The 26,853-nt window shown below is 37.5% G+C and overlaps 1 protein-coding gene across 1 annotated transcript in view; it reads right to left on the bottom strand.

Annotated features, from left to right (window-relative positions):
- Positions 1 to 13,381: 13,381 nt before the first annotated feature.
- Positions 13,382 to 26,853, bottom strand: part of LOC110165829 (chemokine-like protein TAFA-1) — a 173,536-nt gene continuing 160,064 nt past the window's right edge. Inside the window, exons 4-6 of the mRNA XM_020931027.2 lie at positions 21,135 to 21,259; positions 18,459 to 18,550; positions 13,382 to 13,485 (exon numbers count right to left, since the gene is read on the bottom strand). Coding sequence (XP_020786686.1) covers positions 18,524 to 18,550; positions 21,135 to 21,259 — 152 coding nt within the window. The 3' untranslated portion in view covers positions 13,382 to 13,485; positions 18,459 to 18,523. The remainder of the gene's footprint in view (positions 13,486 to 18,458; positions 18,551 to 21,134; positions 21,260 to 26,853) is intronic.

Genomic DNA, 26,853 nt, shown 5'->3' with positions numbered 1-26,853 from the left:
CTTTTATTTGTTCAAACTTGAGCTAAGTTTGTTGCAACAAACTGTGAATGTGTGGGCAGCTCTGGCTCACAGCCAGAAGGCCACGCTGCGCCTCTGCACTGCAGCCGCCAAACAATAGATCATCTCCCATGCTTAAAACAGCACATTTGTTCACTGCACAAGTTGCAATAGATAGATCTGTGTACAGTTATACAGATGTGAAGCACTCTGTGTTTCTTTTTAATCAACTCAGACTCTAGGGCTATTTCTATTAAGCCTATTGATCTATCCACTGATTAACATTGGTTCTTTGTTAAGCAGAAGGTTACCAGTGAGCTACTAGTATTGGATACTGCCATTCAGTCCTTGGGCAAAGCACTTCAGCCTCTATTGAAAGTGTGATGTGAATGGGAATTTACAGTCATAGTGTGACTGCTAAAGTGAATTCATTAACACAAATTAAATGTGTCAATGAAACAGTTCAGATGAGATTTTACAAAGAATTGAATGAATGTAACCACAAAGTTTTCTGAAAATAGTGGCTTTGCATTATAACTGGACAGTTAGATCTAGGGTTACGATACTATGACCATTGTTGGGAAGAATACTTAGAAAATGTGTTTAGTTACTGAATACTGAATACATGCATTGAAATGTATTTTGTAATTTATTCTGTAATATGGTTCAAGAAGAGCACTGTGTTCTGAATATTTAGAATACTTTCTCTTTAATTTGCTTTATTATAGCGTAATAAAGTGACACAGGACTTAATATTTGCTTCACAATTTTTATGCCTTGGTTAACTGGTTAGAGAAGGAAAAACTGCATTTGTGCTCACCACAAGAACTCTGTTTTCTCTTTCTTTTAACTAATTCTGTGGAGTTCAAAGCCAAAGTTTCATGAGCAAAAAACACAATGGATTTAATTTAAGAAAGTGTCTGTACTATGAATACCGCCAAATAAAACAGTAACTGTATTCCTGTATATTTACACTTTCTTTATAAGTATTCTGAATGCATAGTTTTGGTTCACGTATTAAGTAGCATCCCAACACTAGTACAATAACAATAGTACAATCTATAACAATCTGCTATTCCCCGCAGCTAAGATGGATTCCACAGTTTGACCCTTTAAAAGTTTGTCTTGTGTATCTCTGCTGTGAAAATGATGTACCAAAATAAAGGATGATGCGGGAGCTTGCTGACACTCACGGAGCAGTGGGCCCTTTGGCTGACAGTGGGTCTGGGAGCTGGACGGGCTGCTGTGTCCTGGGACCAGAGCAGTGATGTATTGCATAGTCGTCAGAGTATGTGTTCATTTGTTACGAATACTGGCAGCATCAGGGGGCTCGGCTGGCTGTGGTGTTGACCTTCATTGGCTCTTTCACTCAAGAAACTCTGCATGGCATATTTATGTGTTTGTGCTGATGCCATTCAACACTGTCACTGTTCTCAAGGAGTTATTCCTCTAACATTTTTAGAATTTTTATAGACTTAATAAAGCATGAACAAAAGTTAAAGGTGCTATATTATGCAAAACAGACTGAGCTGAGACTTGAGTAATCCTTTATTATTAATCTCTCTACATCGCCAAAGCTCAAAATGCTCTATTCCACCTTGTGATGTTGCATAGTGGTAGTAACTAAACCTACTATAGCACCTGGTATTCCCGGCATCTCCCATCCCATTATTAACCAAGCCCAAACCTGCTTATCTTAGACATTTCCATGGAATTATTTCTTACAAAAGGTGTTTTTGGTAGTATTTTATGGGTCTTGCATTTATCAAAAAACAGTGTCTTTTGTGTGGCGACATACAATTATATTTTTTTAAATGGTGAGAGAAAATCTGACAACAGACACAACCTCAGTATTCATCAGCTTCTTATTGTACTGGATGGGTCTATTTTATCATGTTCAATTGTGATCTTATATGTCATAACACAAAGGCCTATTGAAAACCCCAGCTTGTCTGATGATAATGATAATCGGCCCCTATCAGCGAGAGCACGTTTTAGTGTCAGTAATAGGTGGGAGATGCTCTCAGCTGTCTGGGTCAGGCAGTGGGGCATTGTAAAGATGACATTCTCAGTGACTCATGTCTGTAATGACTGCAATTACCCAGCGCCCTTTCCATTAATGACATGTTACTATACTAATAATTAAAGAATATGACAGTGAAGTTGTGACATTAAAGATTAAAGATTGCAAAGTCATAAACACATCTACACTGAAATTAATTATGAAATGGCCTTAGAAATCTGAATCAATAGATGGAATTTTATGGAGTTCGTCTTTGAAATACTTTGAAATATGGGATTTAGTCAGAGCCCAAAATTACAGAGTTGAAATGTTTTGTTTGGGGTAAATACATGTTGTTGCATGTTGAATTATTTCCAAATTTGGTCATTCAGATTAAAAATAAAGTTTTTTTTTAACTTGTGATCAACAATAAACTTTTCCAGTTGGTTTCTATATTACTCAGCCAAAATTGACGTTTGCTTTTCATGCCTTTTTGCGTACAATAAATATGGAAATGTAGGAGAAAATAGTAGTCTGGGATCAAAGACGATTAGCAAAATGGTTGAAATTTAAAAGCATTGAGTATCTTTTATCTGAACTACCACCTAATGACATAAAGAGGAGATGGTGGGTTGTGTAGGTCTGTGTGGAAGGGTAGTCATCACATTGTGAGGGGTGAAATCTGTATGCAGTCATTTCACCTTTATCAAACCAGACCAAAAAACTTCAACACAGCATAAGTACATTAGATTAACAACATGGTGTAAACCTAAGATATGGGTTACTTTACTCAAGGTTAGGCAAATTTCACAGATGGTTAACCTGACATGTGCGTGTGTGTTTGTTGCTCAGATAAAACGTAACACACCCCTATTTCTTGAATGCTGAAAGAACAGTGTAGCATTATATCATTTTGCATATAGGTCTTTTAAGGTCTTCAGCCTGTCATCGAGTCCTGTGATTGCACAGGGGCTGTTGTGTCTTGGGTGAACACAGTTTGTCCTTGTCAGTGGTTGATGGGTTCAGTGTGATGTGGACGTGTGCTGCTTTGTGGGTCTGGCTCTGCATGATGGATGTTTCCCCCCGGAGACTGCACAAAGAGACCTGTTTAAGGCCAGACACTGCAGGTGAGTAGGGAACAAATCTTATATTTAGAGGCATCAATTGAAGCTTCTGTTAAGTAAATAACTGTGTGAAAAATGTAAGAAATGTGTTCATATATAAAGGCATTTTGTGTGGGAAAAATGGTTAGAAGCAGGTTTAAATTTCTTGCTTCTCTTTGTGGACATAGATACAAAACAAATAAAGACTGGTTATTGGATATGTTATTTAGTATTTTTAGTAAACTCAATCTTAGTGAAAATAGAAAAAAACTAAATCCAAATCCAAATCAAGATAAATTGGGTTTAGAATTAGGATCAGCAAATCCTTCTGCTCTAGTCTCTAAAAGTTGTGAAAAGTGATTATAAACTCATTGTGGTGAATCATTAGGATGGTCTGAATTCATAAGTTAAGTGAGGAATAGCTTTGGACCACAGCAAACTTTAAATTGAACTAGTTTTGTTTTTCACAGTTTTAATACATAAAAAATCTGGTACAGCATTTTACTATTAAAAATGTTACTTCCAGGTTAAAGTGTATATGTAGAGAGGGCAAACCGATGATAGAAATTAGGGAAAAAAGACGTCTCACCTTAAACTCGCTCCATTCTACGAGAGCCTAAACCCCTCAAACTCCCCTGGCCCCCCATGGTGCCATCACTTCAGGATACAGCCAGTGTGAGCATGAAAGGGAATGGAGAAAAGCTCTTCTGATCCCCAAGCTCCTTTTAAGCAGAGATCTTCTTTTACACATGAGCTGGGCGGGGAGGAGGATTCCCTTGATTTTACTAAACAAGCAATGAATTTGAGGATAATCTTTGAGGTGCACTGTGGTGGGAATGCTGTTTCTCAGTCTTCTATAGCTGTTACAATGGCTATGTTTCCATGCACAACCAAAATCGGACTATTATTTGCTTTCTGGAGTTATCAGATTATTGATGTAAAGAATGACAATTTCTTGCTGTTTACATTTCATTTTAATAATCCAATATCATCCAAAAATCTGAGAATTACCAGATTTTGAATGTGCTTGTAACTGCAGCCAGTTACATCTCACATGAGTAATCTGATTTCTTTCTGACAGTTCACCTGCGCAAGTTTTGACAAGGCAAAATTGTGCAAAAAAGGAAGAAAAAGAATATTAAGAATGAAGTGATTAAGATTGATTGAGTTATTTTCAAATCCCATGTACTCTGTCTTCAAAATACAAATCCGCTGATTGACTGACTCATGTCACCAAGTGCTTTTTATTATCACATTTCTTTCGTGAAACACACACCAAAAATGAGACTGGGCTCTGGTTGTTGTAGTTATCTGATTTTTCTGTATTATTTTAATGCACCCAGTGATTCCCAGCCTTCTGTAATGGATATTCCTTGGTGGTACATTTTTCATCAGAAGGTGAAGGTAGTCATATTAAATTTATGACTGGAATATTAAACCAAGAATGTGCTGAGAGGGATAATACAGGGTGATACTGTGTAAGATCTAGCCTCAAGATCTCAATCTTCATATGGTTGTTCAAATATGCCAAAAGAATTATATTTTACCTACGATAACAATTAAGTTTGAACATATACCATGGTGAACACATTTACATATGTTAGTTGATGATGGTGGTTGTGGTGGAGGCTGGAGAAGTTAGTGGAACAAACCTATTCATGGGGTTCTCATCTTCCTGTTGTAAGTAACATTTTGAAGGATATTTTCAAAATTGTCAATTGCTCTGGCAACAGTTCTATTGTTTTCATCATTCTGACATTCATGAATAGTTTAAAGTTTGGATCAGATCAGACTTCTATCGTAGAATAAGCTGTTTAATTAATGAACAGCTTAATGACTCTTATGAGCTTTTAGCAATGTTATAATATTGTTAGCTCATCAACACCATACCTAGAGTTGTGCTTTGTTTTATTCACACCTGTTTGAGTAATCCGGCATATTAGAATTTGTCGACATCTCCAAAGCTCAAAACGCCCTGTTCCACCTTGCGATGCCATGAGTCGGTAGTTTTCAAGTTAACTGCTACCTTTTATCTTTTATCGTTTAGTAGAGAACAGCAATTCCAGGGCTGAAATTATTCCAATAAATCTAGTGAAGGTGTACGGAGTTTAAAAACACAGCAGAATACTTCTTCTATTAACACAAAACATTACAAGGTGAGTGTTTTCTGAGAGAAGAACTCAGCCTAAATATTCTGGATTTTGTGTTAAACATGTGTGAATGAAACAAAACACAACTCCAGGTTTGTTGATGTGGAAACATTATAACATAGATTTAAAAAATTGCATAATTTGGGCTCTCTTTGTTACTAAACCTAATCGCATGAAACTAAATCATGAAACTACAGTTCAATTAGACTAGTTGATATAAATGGCTCGAGGGGTTAGTGGCACAAAATGTCTGCCACATCTTTGTTCATCAGCCCCAGTGCAGGTAGAAGTAGCTTCCCAGCATGTTTGACAGACTAGAGAATGGGATTGTACATTTTCAGAAGTTTCTAAAAACTGTGCATTAAAAGTTAAATTTTGTGTCATTAGTATTAGAAAACATCTGTAAATGAAAAACCTGCGCTATACTGCTGTTTATATAATTCAATAGTCTACATACCACTTACCTCTGGTTCAGAAAACACTACTTTAGAGCCCCAAGTAACACATCGATTCAACCTCACTATTTTCGCTTTGCACAAATAAAACAGCCAATTAGTTCAGCAAAAACAAAGACAGCGGTGGCTCATTGAGACTAGAGCGAAAAAAAGAAAGCTCAGTTTGCATATTTATTCTTGAATCTGGCAACACTGCTGGGAGATTGATGCGCATGTCGGCTTTATAGCTTCTCAGACAAACACAGGGGCACGTGAAACTCGCCAAAAATTCTAAATGATGAATGTTCAGCCGTGAGTCCGTTGGGAGTTTGGGCGCACCTCATAACGGCAGAGAGAAGAGAAGGAGGGAGTCATATTGAAAATCATCTGGAATTTCGCCTGGCACCATATTGGAAATCTTTATTCTAATTGCATGAATGAATTGAATGCGCGACGCTGATAAATCCAGTGGGCCACCAAGGGAATATTCGAAATGAAGCATAACTGATTTGTTGGTGTGTGTGTCCCATGCATGTGTGTTATAGCCTCTAAGTCATTTTCACCCTCTGCGCTGTTGATTGCCTGTTTACTCAAGCAAAAAACTCTGCTTGCAATGTTAACATATCGTAAATGAAATCCCGACAAGATCTCCCACCCACACATTACAGCGCATCAAATAGTCATGAGAGGAAAATGTGTCCAAACATCAGCATATGAAGAAGTACACTGCAGAAAGGTGATAGAAAACCATTTTTATTTCTCATAAGGCTGTCTGTAATGTCCTCATATCTACTGTATCCACGGTGACTAATACACTATAGCAGTCGTTCGGAGTGCATCACCTGTGTCTCTGTTCACATGACAAAACTGTCTGCAGAGTTTCTACTTTCACCAGTTTGTGGCGGTGGTTTGAGGCATTGCTTTACACTGTTGCATGTTCAGAGGCCCATTTCAGCAGCTCTCATGTTCTCTCCACCGCCTTTGAGTGCTGTTGTACCGTGCCCGTGTATTCATACAGAAGAAGAACATGTATTTTGGCAACACGCTTTCCCCTACTCGTTGTCATGGCACGATACGCTCACGTGGTACATCCTGAAAAGGAGTACGGCTTAAAGATTACCTGGATTACACGACACAGGATTGCCTTCACTGTTCACATTGCAACATTCTAGGATCCCTATTCATGGGTTTCAGCGAATTGTTAATTGCTATGGTAACAACCTTAATTTAGATTTTTAAAAACTGAGATGGAGGGCAGGTCAGAATGTTACTGTAATCAGTTGTAATCTGTATTACTAGTTTATGGCAATAGGTTCTAAATTGGAAATTGGCTTGACTTTGAAATGTAAGATTAGTAAGGCAAGTTTGTGGAGACAATCTCAAAAAAATAATGTCAAGTTTCATTGTTTGAGGATTTTAGAGATTTCTTTCAAAAATCTCCAACAGAATGATGTACTAGGCCCAAGCCCTCCATCTGAGATTATAACAACCTATTAATATTAACTATTTTTGGATAGTAACAGTGGTACTTCTTTCGTCTTTTATATTTCCACAGTATTTATTGGTTATGAACTGTGCTGCTAAATTTCTTGCAAAACCACATAGACTTGTTTTCATAGTTGTGGACATTTTGATGTTGAAGGTGACACTTGCTATTTCTTACAATTGAACCATTACCATGCACAATGTTATGCACCAACTCTTATGTGGTGACAGCTTGACAATCTGGGATTGTGTGATTTAAATGCAAATGTCCAATAAATTGTGTCTATTTAATTAAACCATAAAACAGAAACAATGAAGAAATTATAAAACCATCATAACTCACATGAATATTAAAGGACACATATTATGCAAATCTGACTTTTTTGATCTTGTAAGCATAATATAACATTTTTCCTTCAAACAACAAAGTGATTTTCAAGAATAATCTGGACAAAAAAAAAAAAAAAAAAGTCCTTTGAACTTCAGAAAATGCTCAATTTGAATTTTACCTGGATTGTGATGCCACAGGTAGAAAAAATAAATAAAATCACTGCCAGACTTGATAAAATTGTCTTCATTATTACTGTGTGCTTCCATTAACATGTCTGGGCATGTTGGTTAAGTGTATAAGAACCCCCACACCAGATTCTACATGGGCCCAAGTTGGAAATGAATATCTAGCTAATAAATATTGTCATAATTAGAAGTTCTAAAACATGAAACACCAAAGCTCTGGTACTCAAGAGTATGTTTAAAGGCCAAATATACAAATAATGCATAATATGTGTTCTTTAAAGTAACTATGGTGCAATGGCTCTTTAAGGATTTTGTGAATTCAGAGTTATAGCAGAAAACAAAACATAAACATTACTTTAATTGCATCCACCCTCTTAAATGCTGCTTTGTATTCCGCCTTGTGTTGCCTCAGTGTTCTGCCATAGATTGGGCACGTCCGCACTGTGTCCGTTGTCCTATAGAATCTTTAATAGATTGCTTTGATTCTGTCATTACACATAATGTATTTCTATATGTATATTTACACAATGTTTTACAGAAAGAAAATATGCTGATGAATTTACATCGGACATGCCCACACAATTCAAAACAGAAATGTCCCATCTTTTTGAATGGCCTGGAGTACACATTTGAATTCTCAAGTCTTCATTGTCTCTTGTTAGTGGCCAGTGTCATGGAGTTCCACTTTTTATGGTCCTTTCCATAAAACCATCCAATAGAAAGGTCTTGACAGTGTAGCAAAAAGGAGGGGCACATGTCTTTTATAATGTTTTAATAACCTATAAATAACCCTTGCAAAGCAGCTTCAGTTTGTGGGGATGTAGGGAAACAAGATGGAGGAGGGTCTGGCCACAGCTCTTTTATTCTCCAACAAACCCTGGATTATTCTGCAGTCAAATCCTTGGCACCAGGCGAGCAGATCTTTTTTTTTTTTTACACAGGGTGGATCTCCTCTGCAGTCCCAGGTAATCCAGTCCTCTGTAGCCATGGGTGTGGTAGTCTAAGGATGGGCGAAGGAAAGGTGGCGGTGGTGGGGAGGGGTGACAGGTGCTCTCTGTTAGGTCCTGGGATTAATCTGCAACACATGGGAGGAGGAGGAAGAGGAGGAGAAAAGAAAACATATATATGCTTAGAAGGAACAAAAACGCGCATGTTTGCGAGGATTACACCCCAGGAGAGTGTTTTGTTAGGCACAAAGAGACTGTTTGAACTGTGGAGGTGCTTTTTTTATGGCTTATTCTAAAACCAGACAGTTTACATGTGCAGCAACAGCAATGGGAATGTGTTTGTAGAGCAGACTGTACATATGAGAGGACTGGGTGGAGTGGACCATACTGTTCTGCCAAATTCCAGCCAATTGAAGTCAATCAAAGCAGTTATAGCAGCTAATTTGGAGCCAAGTTCCAGTTTTGGAATTAGTGTGCGTTTCATGGCAACCAAAGAGCTAATCAGGAACAAGATTATTGAATCAGTCAATCAATCATTCAAACTTTATTTATAAAGCGCTTTTCATACAAAAAAAAAAAAAAAAAAAAAAAAAAAAAAAGTAACACAAAGTGCTTTACAGTGGTTAAAAACAATCCCACATTTCCTTCCAACCACCCTTCCATTCACTCACCCATCCAGCCCCTACAGCTGCCCACCCAAACAACCCAGACAGTCACACACACACACACACACACACACACACACACACACACACACACACACACACACACACACACACACACACACACACACATATATATATATGCATACACATGCACACACACTCACACACATACTAACATGCTAAAATACATACAAATGTAAGGCTGAATGCAGGCGAACCAGTAAAGAAAGTCATTGAAGGTAGTCGCCCCCTCCCTCCACACCTTTGGTTTGACACTGGGAGCCGACCTTAGTGAAAGAAGTCTCCTGATTATTCCAGTATTATTCAGAGTGAGTTAAAAGGAACATTTTAAGGCCAGAATGACAAGCCTCACAGCAGTAGTCTCTGCTACTTAATTTTCTATAGAAAATTAATGTTCTATTTAATATACATTTTCAATAGAACATGAATTTGATGGAGCCAATTCACCCATGCCTACTGTGAAACATGGCAGCTAGCATGTTAGTGCAAAGCCCTGCAGTTGTGTTTTCATGTTGTGTTTACTTTTTTTTTTTTTTTTCATTTTGTCATATAACGTCTGTGTGCACCTTTTAGCCCATACAGCCAATCACAGGTAGAGCAGTGATTGCAGCATTAGTGTATTTGTGGAGAATGAACGCTCTCTTTGCGACTCTGGTTCAGGGACTCTTATTCAGCCCTAGCTGCAGCCTGGACACATTTCAATAGAACATTGTGCAACCTTGAGACAGCTATTGAATGTCCTGCTTTCAGCATCCTGTAGCTCAATAAAACCTGAGTACATCATGTCTACTGCAGTTAAACTAATCCACCCTCTTTGCCCTCTGACAGTTGTGAATGCAGCAAATACAGCTAAGCATTTGTTCCTCACTTTCTGTTTCATTAAATAACTGTAGAACTTTGTTCGAAAAGCCAGTGCCTGTCCTCACGATGAAGACAATTATAAATGGCATAATCCAGTTGAGCTGACAAATCCAGAGGTGACATTTACCGAGAGTATGGCAGGTGGGAGCCAGCTGTGTGGAGATGATTGTGAGGGGAGGGACAGCGACTGCAGCTATACACCAAACTAATTGAATATATCAGTAATTTTAGTATTAGCAGAGTCTTACTTGCTGTCCTCTTGATTTTAGGTATAAACTACATTATTGGTTGTTTAAAGGTGCATTATGTAACTTTTTCTGGTGAGGGATCTGCTAGATGCTTCTATGGAGATGTAATTGTGTTGCCTTTAATGTTCCGCAATACAGCAATAAACATAAATCTAAATGTATTCAATTACAGGTGTTTTCAATGGTCAAATAAATAAAATAACAAAAGTTTTCTTGTTGTGAGCACGATCATTTCTTCTCAGATCCCTGATGGTGTCGTTTGCTTTTTTTTTCTACATGAAGTCTGATCAGTTTAATACCATGTGTGGAACATTCTAGACAATACAATGAACATAAAATCAGTTATTTGTCAAAATATTTGGTCTTGGTCTTTTTAAATAAAAGTTCAAAAGTACCCCATCACAACTTAAAGGACACTTATAAAGCTAGTTTATGTTATAAAGTTGCTTCCTCATCAAAAACATACCTGAAGATGTTTTTTTGATTCATTCTCACATGTTTAACACACAAATCCTCCATATTTAGTTCTTCTCTCACACAGAAAACACTCTGTCCCAACTTGTGATGTCATGTGGAAACACAGGATGTGCTCCACTGTGTTTCCATATATACACCTTCATTAGAAATATTTGGATAATTTCACCTCTGGAATTGCTGATTTCTACTGAACAAAAGGTAGCTGTTCAGTTGAAAACAGAGCATTTTGAGCTTTGGAGGTGAAGACAGACTAATAATAAATGGTTACTCAAAGATGTATAAATGGCACAAAACACAACTCAAGGGATGTTTTCAAGGAGGTAACAACATAATAACATGACTTAAAGCTCAAAAGAGTCAGTTTTGTGCAACCTTTATGTAACATATTCCGACTGTTGTCTATAGAAGGTCAGTTAGTTCCAGGATGATACACAATACTTAATCTAAGACTTCATCATTTACAATAGGGATGGTAATATTTGTTACTTTTAAAAACACATCCAGTTGTGTTTCCCCTAGTATCACTGCTGTCCCCCTGATTGTGTTTTTCTTATATTTGCATGTATCATCAGTGACAACATTCACAATGTAGAAGAAGAGAATGACCTTTGCAGAATGAGAACATGGAACTGCGTCCAGGACACGATTTACCCGGAGGTTTGTTAGTCGGAATGAGGGACTTGTATGCAAATATATGAGACTAAATTGACTTGTGTTTTTTTAGTCCATCCAAATGAGCAGTGCAGCAGGTAGAGACCGATTTTCTGAAGGATTCCCCGCCTCTTTCCCATTCCTGCTGCCAACTAAAGAGCCGGCATTCTAATTTGCAGGCTGCATTAAATCGCAATTTACTCCGACTTCGCTTAGTAAAAGAAGCCAAGGACAATTGCTTTAGCAGGAAGATATAGAGCAAACACAAGCTCCCCTTATTCCCCTTTCTCGTGTGTTTGAGCTCAACTAATCAATCATGGCTGTGTCAGGCGCTCCTCAGAACAGCACTTAAGAGCCCCACAATAAAGAATGCCACACACCCGTGTACATCCAAAAATATTTAATTGACATTGGAGGATAGCAAAGAACATATGATTCATTTGGTGACACTTGCAGTTGACTGTGTGTAATGGATCTTATTTCAAAAATGTTATTCATACTTTGTGGTATTCCAAAATAATAAAAGGCCTTTTTGGTTCTATACACCAATTCCAAATGTACAAGCCTCATAGAAGCAGCACATCTCAAAAGTCTGAACAGGACAAACAATATATACTGTATATATTTTTTCTTCAATTTGTATTCACTCTTGGCTCAGTGCCTTCACTGGCTGGCTTACACTCAAGCGTTCAGCTGCCTGCTGGCGTCTTGAATCAGATCTGAACCTTTCCAGCCTCTGTGTTGTGTGTTTCCGGTGAATTGTGGGGATCCAATTACTTTTCAAAATAATGATACTGTCTATTATACTGCTTGTCAAAGCTTCCCTAAGCACTACTCTGCAATCATTACTCCTTCATTCCACAGGTGATGGTGACAAGTTACTATTGTTGCCACAGCTGCACTGGGGCAGACTGATGGAAACCACCACAAATCACTCACATGTCACATTCCTGCTAGGCAAGGTGGATGAAGGGTCTTTACTTGAACATTACAGTCATATTTGGAGATGTTCGTTGTAAGCTAAATTACATATGAAATCCATAAAGTCTTCATCCACCAATTACAGTGTCTGCAACCCTTTGACATAATGTAACGTTTTTGAAGTGGACGTCTATAGCTTGTTCACATTAAAGCATAACTTTCTGATTGGTAGTGAGGAGCATTGTAGAGATGTGCAGCAGCGTTTATTTGATGCTTGAGTATAAACCAGCCTTTGTGGTTAAAAAATGTTGACACTACATTCAACTTTAAACTGGCATTTATGGCATTCAATCATCACAGTCATTTTTTTCTGTCTACATTTGTGTCCTTGTCCATTGTCAAATAAAAGATAAAAATAAGAACATGCATCTTTTGTACAATACTGACAGAGCACTGGACAAGCCCATAAGCACGTGCAGAGCCTGAAGCACAGTGGGCCTCCTTTAGATGAATTAGTGGATGGTAAGTGTAATGCAGGTCACTTTTGCTCTGAAATACTCTTGCTACTTCCTGTCACTGTGGGCTATTACTCTGAATCATGGCTCCCACTTCCTGTGAATAACTGAGGTGCAGCTCTCTGGACAGCTGTAAGTCATATCTGACTAGTTCAAGAAAATGTACCTTGTGACTGTTCCCTTCAATAACCTAAAATCCCATGTGTATATTTTCATGACTCCTTTTCATTGTTGCAGTATTGCTTGTGTTGAAAGAAACTAAACCACAAAAAAAAAAAAAAAAAAAAAAAGAAATTAAAACAAACAAACAAACAAAAAAAACCATTGTGTACTACAGTCATTTTGCACACTGATCTACAGAAACAGGAGTTGCTAATGCACTATGATGGGCTTTTGGAAGGTGCTCCCCAGCCTCGCTCTCACTGGGACCTCCACAAACATAAGGGCCTGACTTGTCTGCTGCTACAGAACAGCCAATGAAGGACTCCCTCTCTGAAAGACATAAGAAAGAAAAAAACAGAAAGAACTGCGTCAGGCTTCTGTTTCTTACTACACATGCCAAGTAAAATAAGATCAGTTCAAACTGGCATGTAATGTGCTTCCTGCTTAAAGGTGGGTAGAGCAGTAAAAAATGTACTCAGATAAGAGTACTTTTACTTTAATGGGAAGACAAGCGAGAGCAAAATATACTATAATAATGCTCAAATTCTGATATTTCCAAGTAGAACAGTATAGGAACTAACTTAAAAAAATAATATCTGAAGATGAAATGCAAATGTACTAATAATTTCATATGGTGATGTCAGTGTAATCCCTCAGTCGTCCAGGTAGGATCAAAGCAAAAGTAAATAGAGCTCAACAGTAACCAAAAACATCCTGGTACTGCAAGTAAATTTCTCATTCATTTTTCACACAGAAATAAAAACAAGTTTGCAAGCGTGCTCTGGGCTAATCAGCTATGTGGTAAAAATCACCTGAAGATGTATAAATGTATTCAAAATCTGTTTCTGAAACTTTATAAGCTGCTAAATTATTAAAACATTTCACCAAATCTTTTATTTTAAATGTGCGTTATGGATATTAGTTACCACGTAGCTCTTTAGCCTCCGTGATGCCTTTGTACTTTTTCAGCTTATGGGAAAAATGAATGGGAGAGGGAGGTCACTGCTGAACTCCACTGAATTCTGTCAGCTAGCCAAAGGAGTAATTGCATTTTTGTCCAGTTGACAGTATCAGTTTTCTTTTGCTAATATGGTCAAAATAATAATTGTCACTCAACACATTCACCCTCAGTCACTTTGAGTATTGTTACTTCACAACAGAAGTGGGACGAGTCATGACTTGGAATCAAGTCAGTCTTGAGTCACTATTTTAGGACTTGAGACCTGACTTGATGAAATGGACTAAGACTTGGGACTTGACTCGAACTTGAGGCCTGTGACTTGAGAAGAATGTTTAAATCTGAATTTTTTTTCTATTCTGCATGTAATGATTCACACTAAGATCTTGTCAATGTCATGTCCATTTAAAAAGGAAAAAATAACTAAATACATTTCTACAATTATTATACTCTATAAATACTCATATATAAATGTACTATGGTTTTTAAGTGCAATTTATCTTAAAATTCTTATAAATAGCAAAAATCCAAGCTATATTTGGTACTTCTATTTAAAGACTTAAAATGACTCAAAGCTCAAAGCAGAAGACTTGGCCTTGATTTGGACTTATGGGCCAGTGACTCGAGACTTGACTTGGACTTGCCTGTCTTTGACTTGGGGACTTGACTCAGACTTGAGGTTAAAGACTTTGGACTTACTTGAGACTTGCAAAACAATTATTTGGTCCCACCTTTGCTTTACAATAACTATTACTGGCATACAAGCACCGGTACAACTAAAACTACTATCAAGGTGCGTTAAGGTGTTAAACGGCCCATCTCATGCTAAATCAACTTTTCAGAGCTTTCTACCTTCTAAGAGAGATGTGTGGGCCTTATACATGTCACCAAATTGGTTTTTAGATTGACTCAGCATTTTTTTTAACAAACTGCAGTGCATTTCTGCCACCCTCCCACGTGACAACAAACTAAAGCCTGCTACAAGGATGACGCGGCCAGCTACACCTATGTTGGACATAGCAGAAAGCACTTTGCACCCGCCCCCGCTCCACCGCCTCCGCCCCGCCTCCACCTTGCATTGGCCAACAATTCCTACATGAACACCTAAACAAAAGCGACAGCATAAGCTAATTGTTATACACTGCAGTGTACATGATAATAAGTTTATCTAAAAGCGTTTATGAATACTTTACCAGTCAGTAATGTTCAGCTGATGCTGACGCAGTGCTTGCGCTTCGTGCACCTCAAAGTCCTCATCCATTTCCGGGTCCAACACATAAGGCGGAATGCGCTTTATCGCCATGATGAATAAAAGTTTATTCCTACCGCTATCAGACCGTTAAACGGGTTGTGTGGCTGCATGGCTGTACACTTATGCCATAGGGTGCACGCCTGTCTCCCCCTCCCTCCCTAAGATGGGGATGAGCAATAGTCGGCCTTTCATAGTTCCTTGTCTGTGACTGCCTCCAAGAATCAGTAAGATTTCATAACTATTGTGTCATGGATGTTCCAAAACCCAAATTGTGCTTGTATATGTGCATAAGATACAATGTGAAAATAGTTATTTTGCATGAGATGGCACCTTTAACATTCTCCCAATTATCTCAATAAAAACAATGAATAAAGTACATATGAATTATTAGCTACCTCTACCATCCTACCACTGCTTGTCTGATTGACACTTTTCAAAAAAGGTAAAAGGTGTTAACATAAAAACTCCAGTTCATTACATTGTAAGGTGGAAAAGAGCATTTTGAGCTTTGGAAATGCTACTAATAAAGGAACATAAAACATGTGTGAAACAAAACACTACTCCTGGTACGTTTTTGAGGAGGTAATAAGGTTCTAACATGGCTTAAAGCTCACAAGTGTCCATTTTAAGTAATATAGGATGTTTAAACACATCCAATTGTGTTTCCCCCGATAGTGTTTTTCTTATATAAATGCAACAACTGAAGGAAATACAAATTATTAACAACCTTTGCCAGCCTACCACTACCTGCTTTACTGCCATGCACTTTTCAGAGCAAAACAAAACCTGCATGTTATCGGGGAATGACTGTGAGAAAACGTGCTGTGGAGTGGGCTTTCTGGCTTTCCAAACCAAAACAAACGTGACAATTTTGGCCCTGGAGTCAAGCGAATGCGAAACAGTGATTAAAACAGAACTGAGAGGGGACAGTGGGGCTTTTCATGTGCACTGCAGGCTAGAAAGTGTACTGATAGCTGCTTCATGGACAGTCTCAAGGGAAGGGGAAAGGGAGAGGGAGTCAGGATATCAAGTGGCTACTGATAAAACACCAAAGGGAGGAGGTCTGGGCAAACACACACCCACACACGCATACATGTGAGATGCATCAAACATGGCGGCAGAAGTAGTAGCGCATGAGAGAGGATTGAGAGCAAGTCACAGATTATAGAGCCTAATGGGATTGGCACTGTACTGCTGTAACCACGGTAATCAAAGACACACTGGAGATGATAGCGCAGAATGGGACTGAGAACAAAAGATCCAACATGGTGGATCAGAGGTAGCAGAGACTGGACTGGTCACTACACACACACAAGGGGCTAACTGGGCAAATGTCAGGTATAGTTCAGATCTGATTTCTGTGAAAGCTATGTTACATCTACCACGGAGTCTCTTGAGTTATATTTGATGTGAGTAAATAAGGGGAGCTGTGTTTGAGAGTGGATCTGAAGGGCAGAAGTGACAGAGCAGAGATATGTCTTGTCAAAGATTAAAGATGATCACCAAATGCTGAGAACATATACTCCCTGTTATAAAAGTCTGAAAGCTTAAATATTTAAGTATATGGCAATGGTGGATGAAGTACTCTAAAAAAATGTTTTACTTTAGTAGTAGTAGCAGAAAAATACTGATTAAAAATTATAACAAATATTTGTAGCAACTAATCCATTTCTTAATTCTTTTTATGAACTTTGTGAATTTATTTTTGTTTGCTCAAAGCCGAAGCTTGAATTAAAAAAAAAAAAAAAAAGTGAGGATGTTACCAAAAAATAAATAGCTCCTAAAATCATTAGAAAGTACAGATTGCTGCTTTCCTAAACGTACAGTTAAGTACAGACAGATATCTAAAAGTTCTACTCAAATACAGTATTTTACTACTTGTACTTCGTTACCTTCAACCACTCGTGACACAACTGTTTATGATTTGATGGTGATCTTATTTTCTTAAAAAAACATTACTTTGGCAAAACTTGTTATTTTTTTTAAATCTGTTCTCTGGATGATATAATAAGACACTTTGGGGATTTAAGGGATATGTTAAGTTTGGACAGTTTTGATTAGGTTTTTAATTGCACAAGCAAAGAGAGCTCCACCTGAAAAATTACCTTGGCACAAGAGACTAAGAACTGCCTGTAAAGTTCTGATATAAAACTTCTAAAATGCTATGTTTTAGGGAATTGTTACTGACATTTTTCTCAAGAGTAGTAAAATAAATGAGGGTCAAAATTGTGCCTCAGGAAGATTGCAGTGGTGGAGGAAGTACCCAATTTTGTTACTTACTGCAAGTATAAGTTTAGATACTGGAGCAAAAAAATGCTCAAGTAAAAATATCACATGAAAGATTCTACTTAAAATACTACTACTTTAAAAAAATACCTGTTTAAAAATGTACTTAAAGAGTAAAAAGTATTTTGCACAGATTCTGAGGTCAAATTAAGCTTCAAATAAACTGCTTTTGATAGAGATTTGTGGAGAATTTTGTTCAACAGAAACAACTGAATCAATATATTTTTTGTTTTGTTTTGTTTTCCCTAGCGGATTTGCTTGTTTTTGTGAACATGTTAAAAATAACCCCCCTAGCCTTTTCAGCAGGTCTCAAACTAAAAAATACTATTACTTTTCAGTCAATGTAGTGGTATAAAAAAGTTTTAAGCAAAAAGTATCCGCTTTAACATCTACTTAAGTAAAGTACGGATACCTACATTTATTACTTAAGTACTTTATTACATTTACTTGTTACATTATGCGAAGACTGCCTCACCTACTAATACTAAGCAATCATCAACACTGCCACTCAGTGACAATTTTACCTCTTACCTGATTTGTATATAATACCCTATTGCAGTACTCTATATCACGTTCACCTGACACATATTTACAATGGACAGCAGGGCACTCAACATTCCAGTCACGCCTGCCTAATCATGCATAACATGTAAACACACTCTCCATTACTTTGCACTGAGCGTTCAGGTTAATGAGAAGTCATTGAACAAGAGCTGGTCCCACTCGTCAACTCCCCACACACTCAACAAGTGGGCACGGTAATGTGACTGAGACAGAGACAGGAAAACAGTTTGAGAAAAGACTAACCTTTACAGAAGCAAGAATGCAGCTCAATTTCTGTTGACGCATCCTCTGCATTTTGCTTCCAGAGGCTAAAAAGGGGAGTATGGCTGGGTGTTCTGCAAAGAGAGGGTCAAGAGAAAAGGACATGTGTGTATTGGGCAGTAAAGCAGCTTCAGCCCCTCCCCCACTATACAATTTGATCAATTTACCCCCTGCATGAGTTAAATAACAATCATTTTACGTCTTTTAAGTTGTGCAAAGGACTGAGATGCGAATTAGAGATGCATTCTTTAGATTAGGTCAAGTACTGCGTCTTACCTGGGCAGGCTGGGAAACGCCCACTCCACCAGCTTCTCTCTGTAAATTTAAGGCCTGTGGTGACTGAGAAGGCCCAGCAAAGATACAAACGTATGCAACAGAACAGTCTCAGAAACCTGAATAGTAGGCTAACACACACTTACTCTTTTATGTGAGACAGGCCTCTTCTGTGACGCTGTTTAAATCCAGGCTCAAAACATTTCTGTTTAACTGTGCATATAACTGAAAGGTTTTCATTCCGCACTCTTCTCTCCAATTTATGTCTCTCTTTTTTTATTTTAATCTTCATGATTATTTATGTTTTGATTTGTTTTTATTATGATTTTAATGTATTTCTTATTCTGTAAAGCACTTTGAATTACTTTGTGTACAAATTGTGCTATACAAATAAACTTGCCTTGCCTTGGTGTTACAAGTATCCATCTAATAATGTCTATGTAGTCCCTCAGTTGTACAGGTAAAATCCACAGTAGGATTGTTTTATTGAAGACATTTTGAAGCTCAACCAAGCTGCTTCTTCAGTTCTGGTCAAATAGCCGAAAAACACTGTCTTATATCTGCCTGAAGGGAGGAGCTAACTACACTGAAACTACTCTGAAACTAACCAGCAGTCTGACCAGAACTGAAAAAGCAGCTTGGATGAGCTGCGAAACATCTTCAGTCAAAAAAACAAACAAACTTTTGTCCAGCTGACAGAATAGATTTTTTCTTTTGTTATCTTATATAATAGATTACAAAGTTGCTGATCAAGCTTTATCAAGTTTGTATTTAAAACTGTGGTTAAAACTCCACAGTGTTTCTGCAGATGGCAAGTCACCTGCATGATTCCAAGTTAAAACCAGGACAGTAGGCAGGAGGGGGCAATGGGCTCTGCTGTCCCGGGCCCCCCAAATGATGACGGGTCCGGTTAAAACCATACTTCGGAACGTTTTCAATGGAGATGAGTTTTATGTTATGGAATTTTGAGTTTTATATAATCTGGAATATTATAGCAAAAAGTAATATTTCCATGGAAATCAGCAGGTAGCCTTTTTTTTTTTTTTTTATTACACAGTGGAGTTTTAAACATTACTGAATAGCATTTATGTTTTAGAATGGTGCAGTTGAATAAAGAGTTTTGTAATCATTATTCTAACCTAGGCTGACAGTTCCACACAAAGTTAGGGAGCAGGCAATAAAGGAACAGTCTATTAAATAATACAAATGTAACCAGAGGCCTGTCGCTGAAGGACTGAGCAGCTCTAAGTCATTTCATTATCTGTTGCAGCCACATTGAGAATGGGTTTAGAAAAGAGCAGGACAAGAGGATGTTAGCTTTGTGCGAGGAGAGGCCCCAGGCTCTGACCACCTGTTTACACGCTCTCCTCTGCTCTGTACAGTCTCGTCTGCACTCTCTGGAGGCTCCACACTCTCCTCTTGTTGTTTCACAGGAGAAGTTTGGATTGATCAGGTGAATCACTGCCTCTTTCACTGAAGGTTTCGATTTCTCCAAAGTATAACATGAACCTAAAAGACACCCAACTCAATGGAAAATTACACTGGCTTTGTTGACTTTGTTGGTAAAAAAGCAGCTGTTTGAGATAGAGCTGTTTATATTTCACTTTTTAGTGTATTGGCTATTGGCCTTAAATCTCAAGCAGAGGCCAATATTTAATTTGGGCCCACCAGATGCCTAAAGAATTCACATGAAGCTGTATTTGAACACTTAAGTGCAAAGTGTACACTACACAAAATATGACTACACAGCTCTTTATCCAATTTGTAAAGCAGGGTTGTGGATAGAGTTTGTAGTAAATTCTAATTATATATTTCCCTCGGGATCTCTAATTTGGGAAGGGGGAACAAAACCAGCTCTACTTACCCCAAAATGCCAGCAGAGTTTAACAGCCAATGGTTGTTCTGGACATACAATATTATGAACAATTTATGTGTTATGTATTGGCATTGGTCATGAAAAAGCCTATATGAGTCAGTCTCTAGTTTGTAAAAGAAATGATTTACCCTTGAATAAAAGTAAATCTGATTACTTTTATGGTGACATTTTGACTTTTGACGATTCTAAAGATACAATATTTAGTTTTGAATTACAAATTTCTAAGGCAGAGGTGCTAACTTTCCATAACTCTGAAAGGTAGAAGTTGAGGCCTTCAAGCTCTGATTTACTATTGAAACCTGAATCGTGTCAGTCCACCTCCCTGCCAGTACAATAGCACTGTTAAAAAACCTTGTGTACCAGCATGTGCCCGTCGATGCACATGTACAACATTCATGAGATTGTGTACACGCAGTTCTGTTCATACAGGTGTGAGGCGTGTCCGTGCTGTCTACGTACAGCCCCGTGACAGTGTTGTGTTTGCTGGGAGAGTTTGACTTAGCACTCACCCTCGTGGTTTTGATTTTGTTCCCAGAGGAGCACATCCATCCCGAGTTGTCAGGCAGAGTCTTGCACTCCTCTCCCTCCAGACACGGCTCCATCTCACACCACCATTTTCCAATTACAATGGACGCTAGGGACACAACAACGCAGGTCATCAGAGCAAGCAAGAGGAGGAAATACAGTGTTTAGTTATTCAAAAAGAGGTCACACAAGGTTGAACACAATGTAGTAGATTAAGACAGAAGAAAGTTAAAGGTTAGTTAAAGGTACAAAATGGTCCACAGTATGACATTAAACACACATATATGTATCAATGGAAACAACAAAGCAATGCCACCAGGCCATGTTACAAGCCAGATCTATGGAGACGTGACTCTCAATAAGAAAATGCATGTTTTTCAAGGAATTTTTGCCAAGTTAAACACCTGTAATTGGAAGAAATACAAGATAGATAATACAATAGCATGAAACTATTCAAGTAAATTATCACTTCATGGAAACCAACAGTGGCATACTTTTCACCAGAAAAGTTACATAGTGCACCTTTATTGTTTATTTGGTGTAGATTCAATTCCTTGATAAACTGTACAGGCAAAACACCGGATTAAATGTTGGTAAAGTGCCCTGCCCAGTGACACAATGGCTATGACTGATGGTTAGCTGTGGTGACTCTTAAAATACAGGAGAAAAAAACTTCAATCTTAAATTAAAGTTTAAATTAAAACTTCTGCCTATATGAAATAATAATGCAACCAAATTGTTACTTCAGGAGGATGTGTGCCAAACATAAAAGACCATTATCCAATTCTATCTTTTCTTGGCCACAGCTGTTGACCAAAGAACAGATGTTGAATGAATAACTCACAGTGACAGTAATGCCATTCACCATCTGAAATGAATCATTATTTTGTATTGTCAGGTCGACATGCATATGCGCAAGCGCAATTTCAGTTTTTAATCAAAACTAATTGAGTCTCATTAACATCCACTGTTTTTTTTGCAGCAGCAATCTGGCAAAATGTTCAGTAGCTCATGTCTAGAGTTCCTCTCTATAAATACAGGTATACGTTTTGCAAACAATTTGGACATTCAACTTCATCACTATTGCTTGATTTGAGGAACTTTTTTTGATCATTCATGGAAAAAAAGGTTTTTTGTTTTGTTTTATTAAATAAATAAAAAAATAAGTAAGTAAGTTTTCAGTACAAATTTCCTGAAAAAAGGCAAAAAATAAAACTAAATAAAACAGACTTTTTATCAGAGCCATTTAGCACAAAGGTTGCCATTTTTTTCCTCCCTAAGTTTACAGTAAACTCTGCACTAAACTATATACTTGTACTGACAGGCTCTCTGATTGATTGAATCTGTTAATCTGTTTCTGAACCCTTTGGAGCACAAACAAATGGCTGGACTCGTGAACGTGAGGCTCTGTAGTTTTGTCCTCTGCTGTTTGGTCTCCTCTAATTTTAATTTGGAACAAGCTCTACACAGAGAAAACTCAGATTTCAGATTCTGCCTAAATGGATGTAAATATAAAAATAAGTATAGCTGGTGTCCCTGGGGATGGCCTGAGAGACAGTGGATTGAGCATATGTTGGGTCTTGACAGTTCCAGTGTCTTGGAAGTCCACGAAAATTCCTATAAATTCCTATTATATTTTATTTTATTTTTTTGTGGGTTTGGAGTACAAACTGGTCAAAATTCTCCTCATTATTGTTGATTTCACAATGGTAGATTTCCATTAAGGTTTCACATGTCATTGAGTGTTCTTGTATAAGAAGCTGGGCAAACAGTAATTCATTTAACCCTTGTAAGGTCTTCGGGTCTGTAGGACCCGTTTTCAGTTTTTAACTTCAGAAAAATTATACAAAGAATAATTTTTTCAGCCTGAGATTATTTGGCCTTGGCTCATTTTGAGTGAGGAACATGAATCAGAAAAAAAATTAATTGACCCCCCCTTGCTTCCACCCCCTTCACACTTATATTACATACAGGGTCTTCGGGTCCACTGGACCCGGAGCTACTGAAAGTATGAAAATCATAGTTCCTCATTTCCCCTTTCTCCTCTTTGGGTCTGTGTGTGTTGTGTGTTGTGTATGTGTTGTGTATGTGTTGTGTGTGTTGGTGTTTCACCAGGTGTAAAAAGTACATCTGCAATAGATACAGTGAAACTGTCATGAAAATGTCTGTGTTCAGTGGAACTAATGTGTTGTTCAGAGAAATGTTGTGTAAACTCACCTGTGTAAGTTAAATTTCTGCTGAAACTCAAATGAATAGTTCACTATAGTGTTGTGAGAACCTTTTTCATTTGTACATTGTTTGATTATTATCCAGTCATGACTGTTATATGATGCATTTCTTGATTTTATTCTATTTTAATAACCCTAACCTTTACAAAAAGGAGGGCCTTTTTATTCATAAATGTAATTTAACAAAGGTAAAGGGAGCAAATTTAACAATAATTTGTTAATACTACTTCCAAATGAGATGAATTAAGCATCTGCTGAGAATTTTAACAAAAAGGTTTAAATATGATGATGTAAAAGCCCCAAAGTGCAATGGGTCCACCAGACCCAGCAGGACTCCCTGTGTAACAAAAAAACGAAGACCTTACAAGGGTTAAATCGAAAAGTACAAGGGCCCTTATCAGCCCCCTTGGAACAGATTTTAATAATGATATCTAAATAAGGGTGCCCATCTTCTCAAAAACTCGATTTGTATAGCACATTTATACACAAAGTAATTCAAAGTGCTTTAAAGAATAAGAAAGACATTAAAATCACTATACAAACAAAAATGAATCATCACCACAAAACACATAAAAGCCTTTCAGTCATACTGGATACACAGCCCAACAGAACTGTTTTGAGCCTGAATTGAAACATAGTGAAAGTAGAGGCTGTTCCAGGATTTAGAGGCATAAAACCGAAACTCGTGTATTGTTCCTTAAGTATGCAACAATTTTCTGTAATTTTCTTCATATTAATAGACTAGGGAGAGAACAGTGAGAGAAATTTACACAAACTTTCAGAGCACAAACTTGAACCTAAAACACAAGCAAGCTGTAGCATCCACGTGCCTTTTGTTTAGTTCAGTAGACACGGGCAATTCCAGGACTGAAATTATCTAGTGAAGGTGTATGGAGTTTAAAAAACACAGTGGAGCCTTTACCAATAGGCCATTTTATAAGCACATCAACTACACTGCAGAAAGCAAGATGTCAAGATGTTAAAATTTCTTTACATAAATTATTTTACTTTTTTGTGCAGATTCAAGTTAACAAGCAAAATGTTCTACCAGTGAAATAAGTGTTTTCTTTTCAAGCAAATTCAAGCAACATTAGATTGTATTTCTTACTTTAAGAACAAAGAGTTGTTGTTTTTCTTATCTTAAGTGTAGCACGCTGTATTTTCATAATTTATGAATGAAAAGTTGTGTCAAGTGAAATGTATTCAAACCATGATTAAACTTTCTTAATTCAAGTAATCTTAATTTAGATAGATTTCAGTTTTTTGCAGTGTTCCTATTTGATTCTGTCAGCATTTTTATTTTTTTCAACCTAACTTTTGTATATATGTATTCTAAATGTCACACGCTACAAGTGTTTAACTAAAATGGCAGAGCTGTAAATCAAACAAATACATATTCTGTTACATTTATTAACCCTGGCATTTAAAAGACATTTCATTCTTTACAGTCTTCTATTCTTCTATTCAGGTGATAAGACACCTCTTTCCCCAGCTGAATTTTCAGCGCAAGCAGTGCATTTTTTTTCTTCTTTCAAATCTCTAAAGAGTGTCTTTCCTTTTATCTTGAGAAGGTCAAATCACTGGGTGCAAGCTTTGTGTTAGAAGTTGTTTTATGGCACTTTCTCAAACTCAGGTGTGGTTTTTCGCCCCTTAGAATACGTGTTGCTAGGTTACAGGCCAGCTAAGTCGATTTGAGCCAAAATGGCGTCATCTCACAGTGACGTATGGTGGACCGAACTGACAAGAGCGCATGTACAGAAGGAAGGCTACAGTTTCCTGACATTTGTGTTATTTTTCGCTTTCGCCTCCATAAGCCCCGAGGACAAGGGAGAAAGTATGAGATCCAACCAGCTGTGGAGCCGCCCTTTGGCTCTCCCTGTGGCTGTTTACCATATTGACTAATTACGCACTCTAGCAATCTTCAATATGCCGTGCACTCATTACAATTAATATGTTAGAAATATTTCAGCTTCCCTTTTCATTTTCTGGTAAATCAGAGTTGGATCAAAAAAGGGAAGTGTTGGCATTCTGTGAGTGTGTATTAAAGGGCTCGTATGACGCTATTTTCTGATCTATGTTATAATGCATCCTCATCACAAACAAACCTGGGGTTGTGTTTTACTTGACATTTGACACATTGACATTTCACATATGTTTTAACACACAAAGACTGCATTTTTAGGTGGAGTTCTTCTCTCAAACACAAAAGACTCTGTAGTGCCCCACTGTGTTTTTAAACTCCATACACCTTCACTAGAATCATTTGGATAATTTCAGCCCTGGAATTGCCAATCTCTACTTAACTAAACATAAAATGTAGCCTTTAACCTGAAAACTACTGCATTATGGCATCACAAGGTGGGACAGAGCATTTTGAGCTTTGGACATGTAACAGACTAATAATCAGAGGTGAGGACTTGAAAGTCGTGATTTGGACTCGAGTCAGACTTGAGTCACTATTTTAAGGACTTGAGACTTGATGATAAAATAGACTTGGGACTTGACTCGGACTTGAACCCTATGACTTGAGAAGACTTGATGCTTGTCCTAAGAATATATACATTTTTAAACTGCTTTTCTCTTTTCAGTTGATAAATGTGGTGCTTAATTTTACAGGAACAAACTGGAACATGTCTCCCCCATTTCTCTATTTCTTACTTTGAAGCAAGACTGAAGTACTGTGATGTGGCATCCTCAAATGTGCTACAGTAAAATACAGTACAATACAACAAAACAGAGAGAACTTCATAGAACATGATCCGATTAATTTCAAGTATAATTTAGTATAAAAATCATATTAATTGCAAAAATCTATGCTATATTTGGTATTTTGGTTTAAAGGTTTGAAATGAAATGACTTGAAGCTCAAAGCAGACGACTTGGACTTGACTTGGACTTATGGGCCAGTGACTCAAGAGTTCGACTTGGGCTTTCCTGACTTTGACTTAGGACTTGAGGTCAAAGATTTGAGAATTACTTGAGATTTGCAAAACAGTGACTTGATCCCACCTCTGCTAATAATAAATGACGTGTGGATGAAACAAAACCCAACTCCAGGTATGTTTTTGAGGAGGATACATTATAACATGCCTTAAAGCTCACAGTTTATTTTGTGTAACATAGGACATTTAAGAACAGCTTTTCCAGACCCCAAAATGAACTGCCCTAGCATGGTAACATCAGATTTACTCATTTACAAGAACATTTATCCCAGAATTTGTATTTTGACAGAAGTATAACTATTAATGCTTCAATGAGCAATAGTAAGCAGGTATGAATTTCAGATCCTTAAAAAGTCTATAGGGCACATGGGCACTACATAACATTAAATACATTATCTACATTACATTTAACTTGGACAAGTGGATACGTGGTAGACATTAGTACAGTAGATAAGTGAACAAATCCAGAATGGTGTCCTTACTTTTATACAGGACTATTTTACTTCCAAAAAAGCCAAACCAGGATAAACTTG

The sequence above is a fragment of the Boleophthalmus pectinirostris genome, unplaced genomic scaffold (assembly GCF_026225935.1).
Source record: "Boleophthalmus pectinirostris isolate CB_2022bp ecotype Guang Dong unplaced genomic scaffold, ASM2622593v1 HiC_scaffold_3, whole genome shotgun sequence".
Classification (NCBI taxonomy): domain Eukaryota; kingdom Metazoa; phylum Chordata; class Actinopteri; order Gobiiformes; family Gobiidae; genus Boleophthalmus; species Boleophthalmus pectinirostris.
The sequence above is the reverse complement of the archived record's forward strand: the minus strand, read 5'-3'. Positions and strand labels throughout refer to the sequence as shown.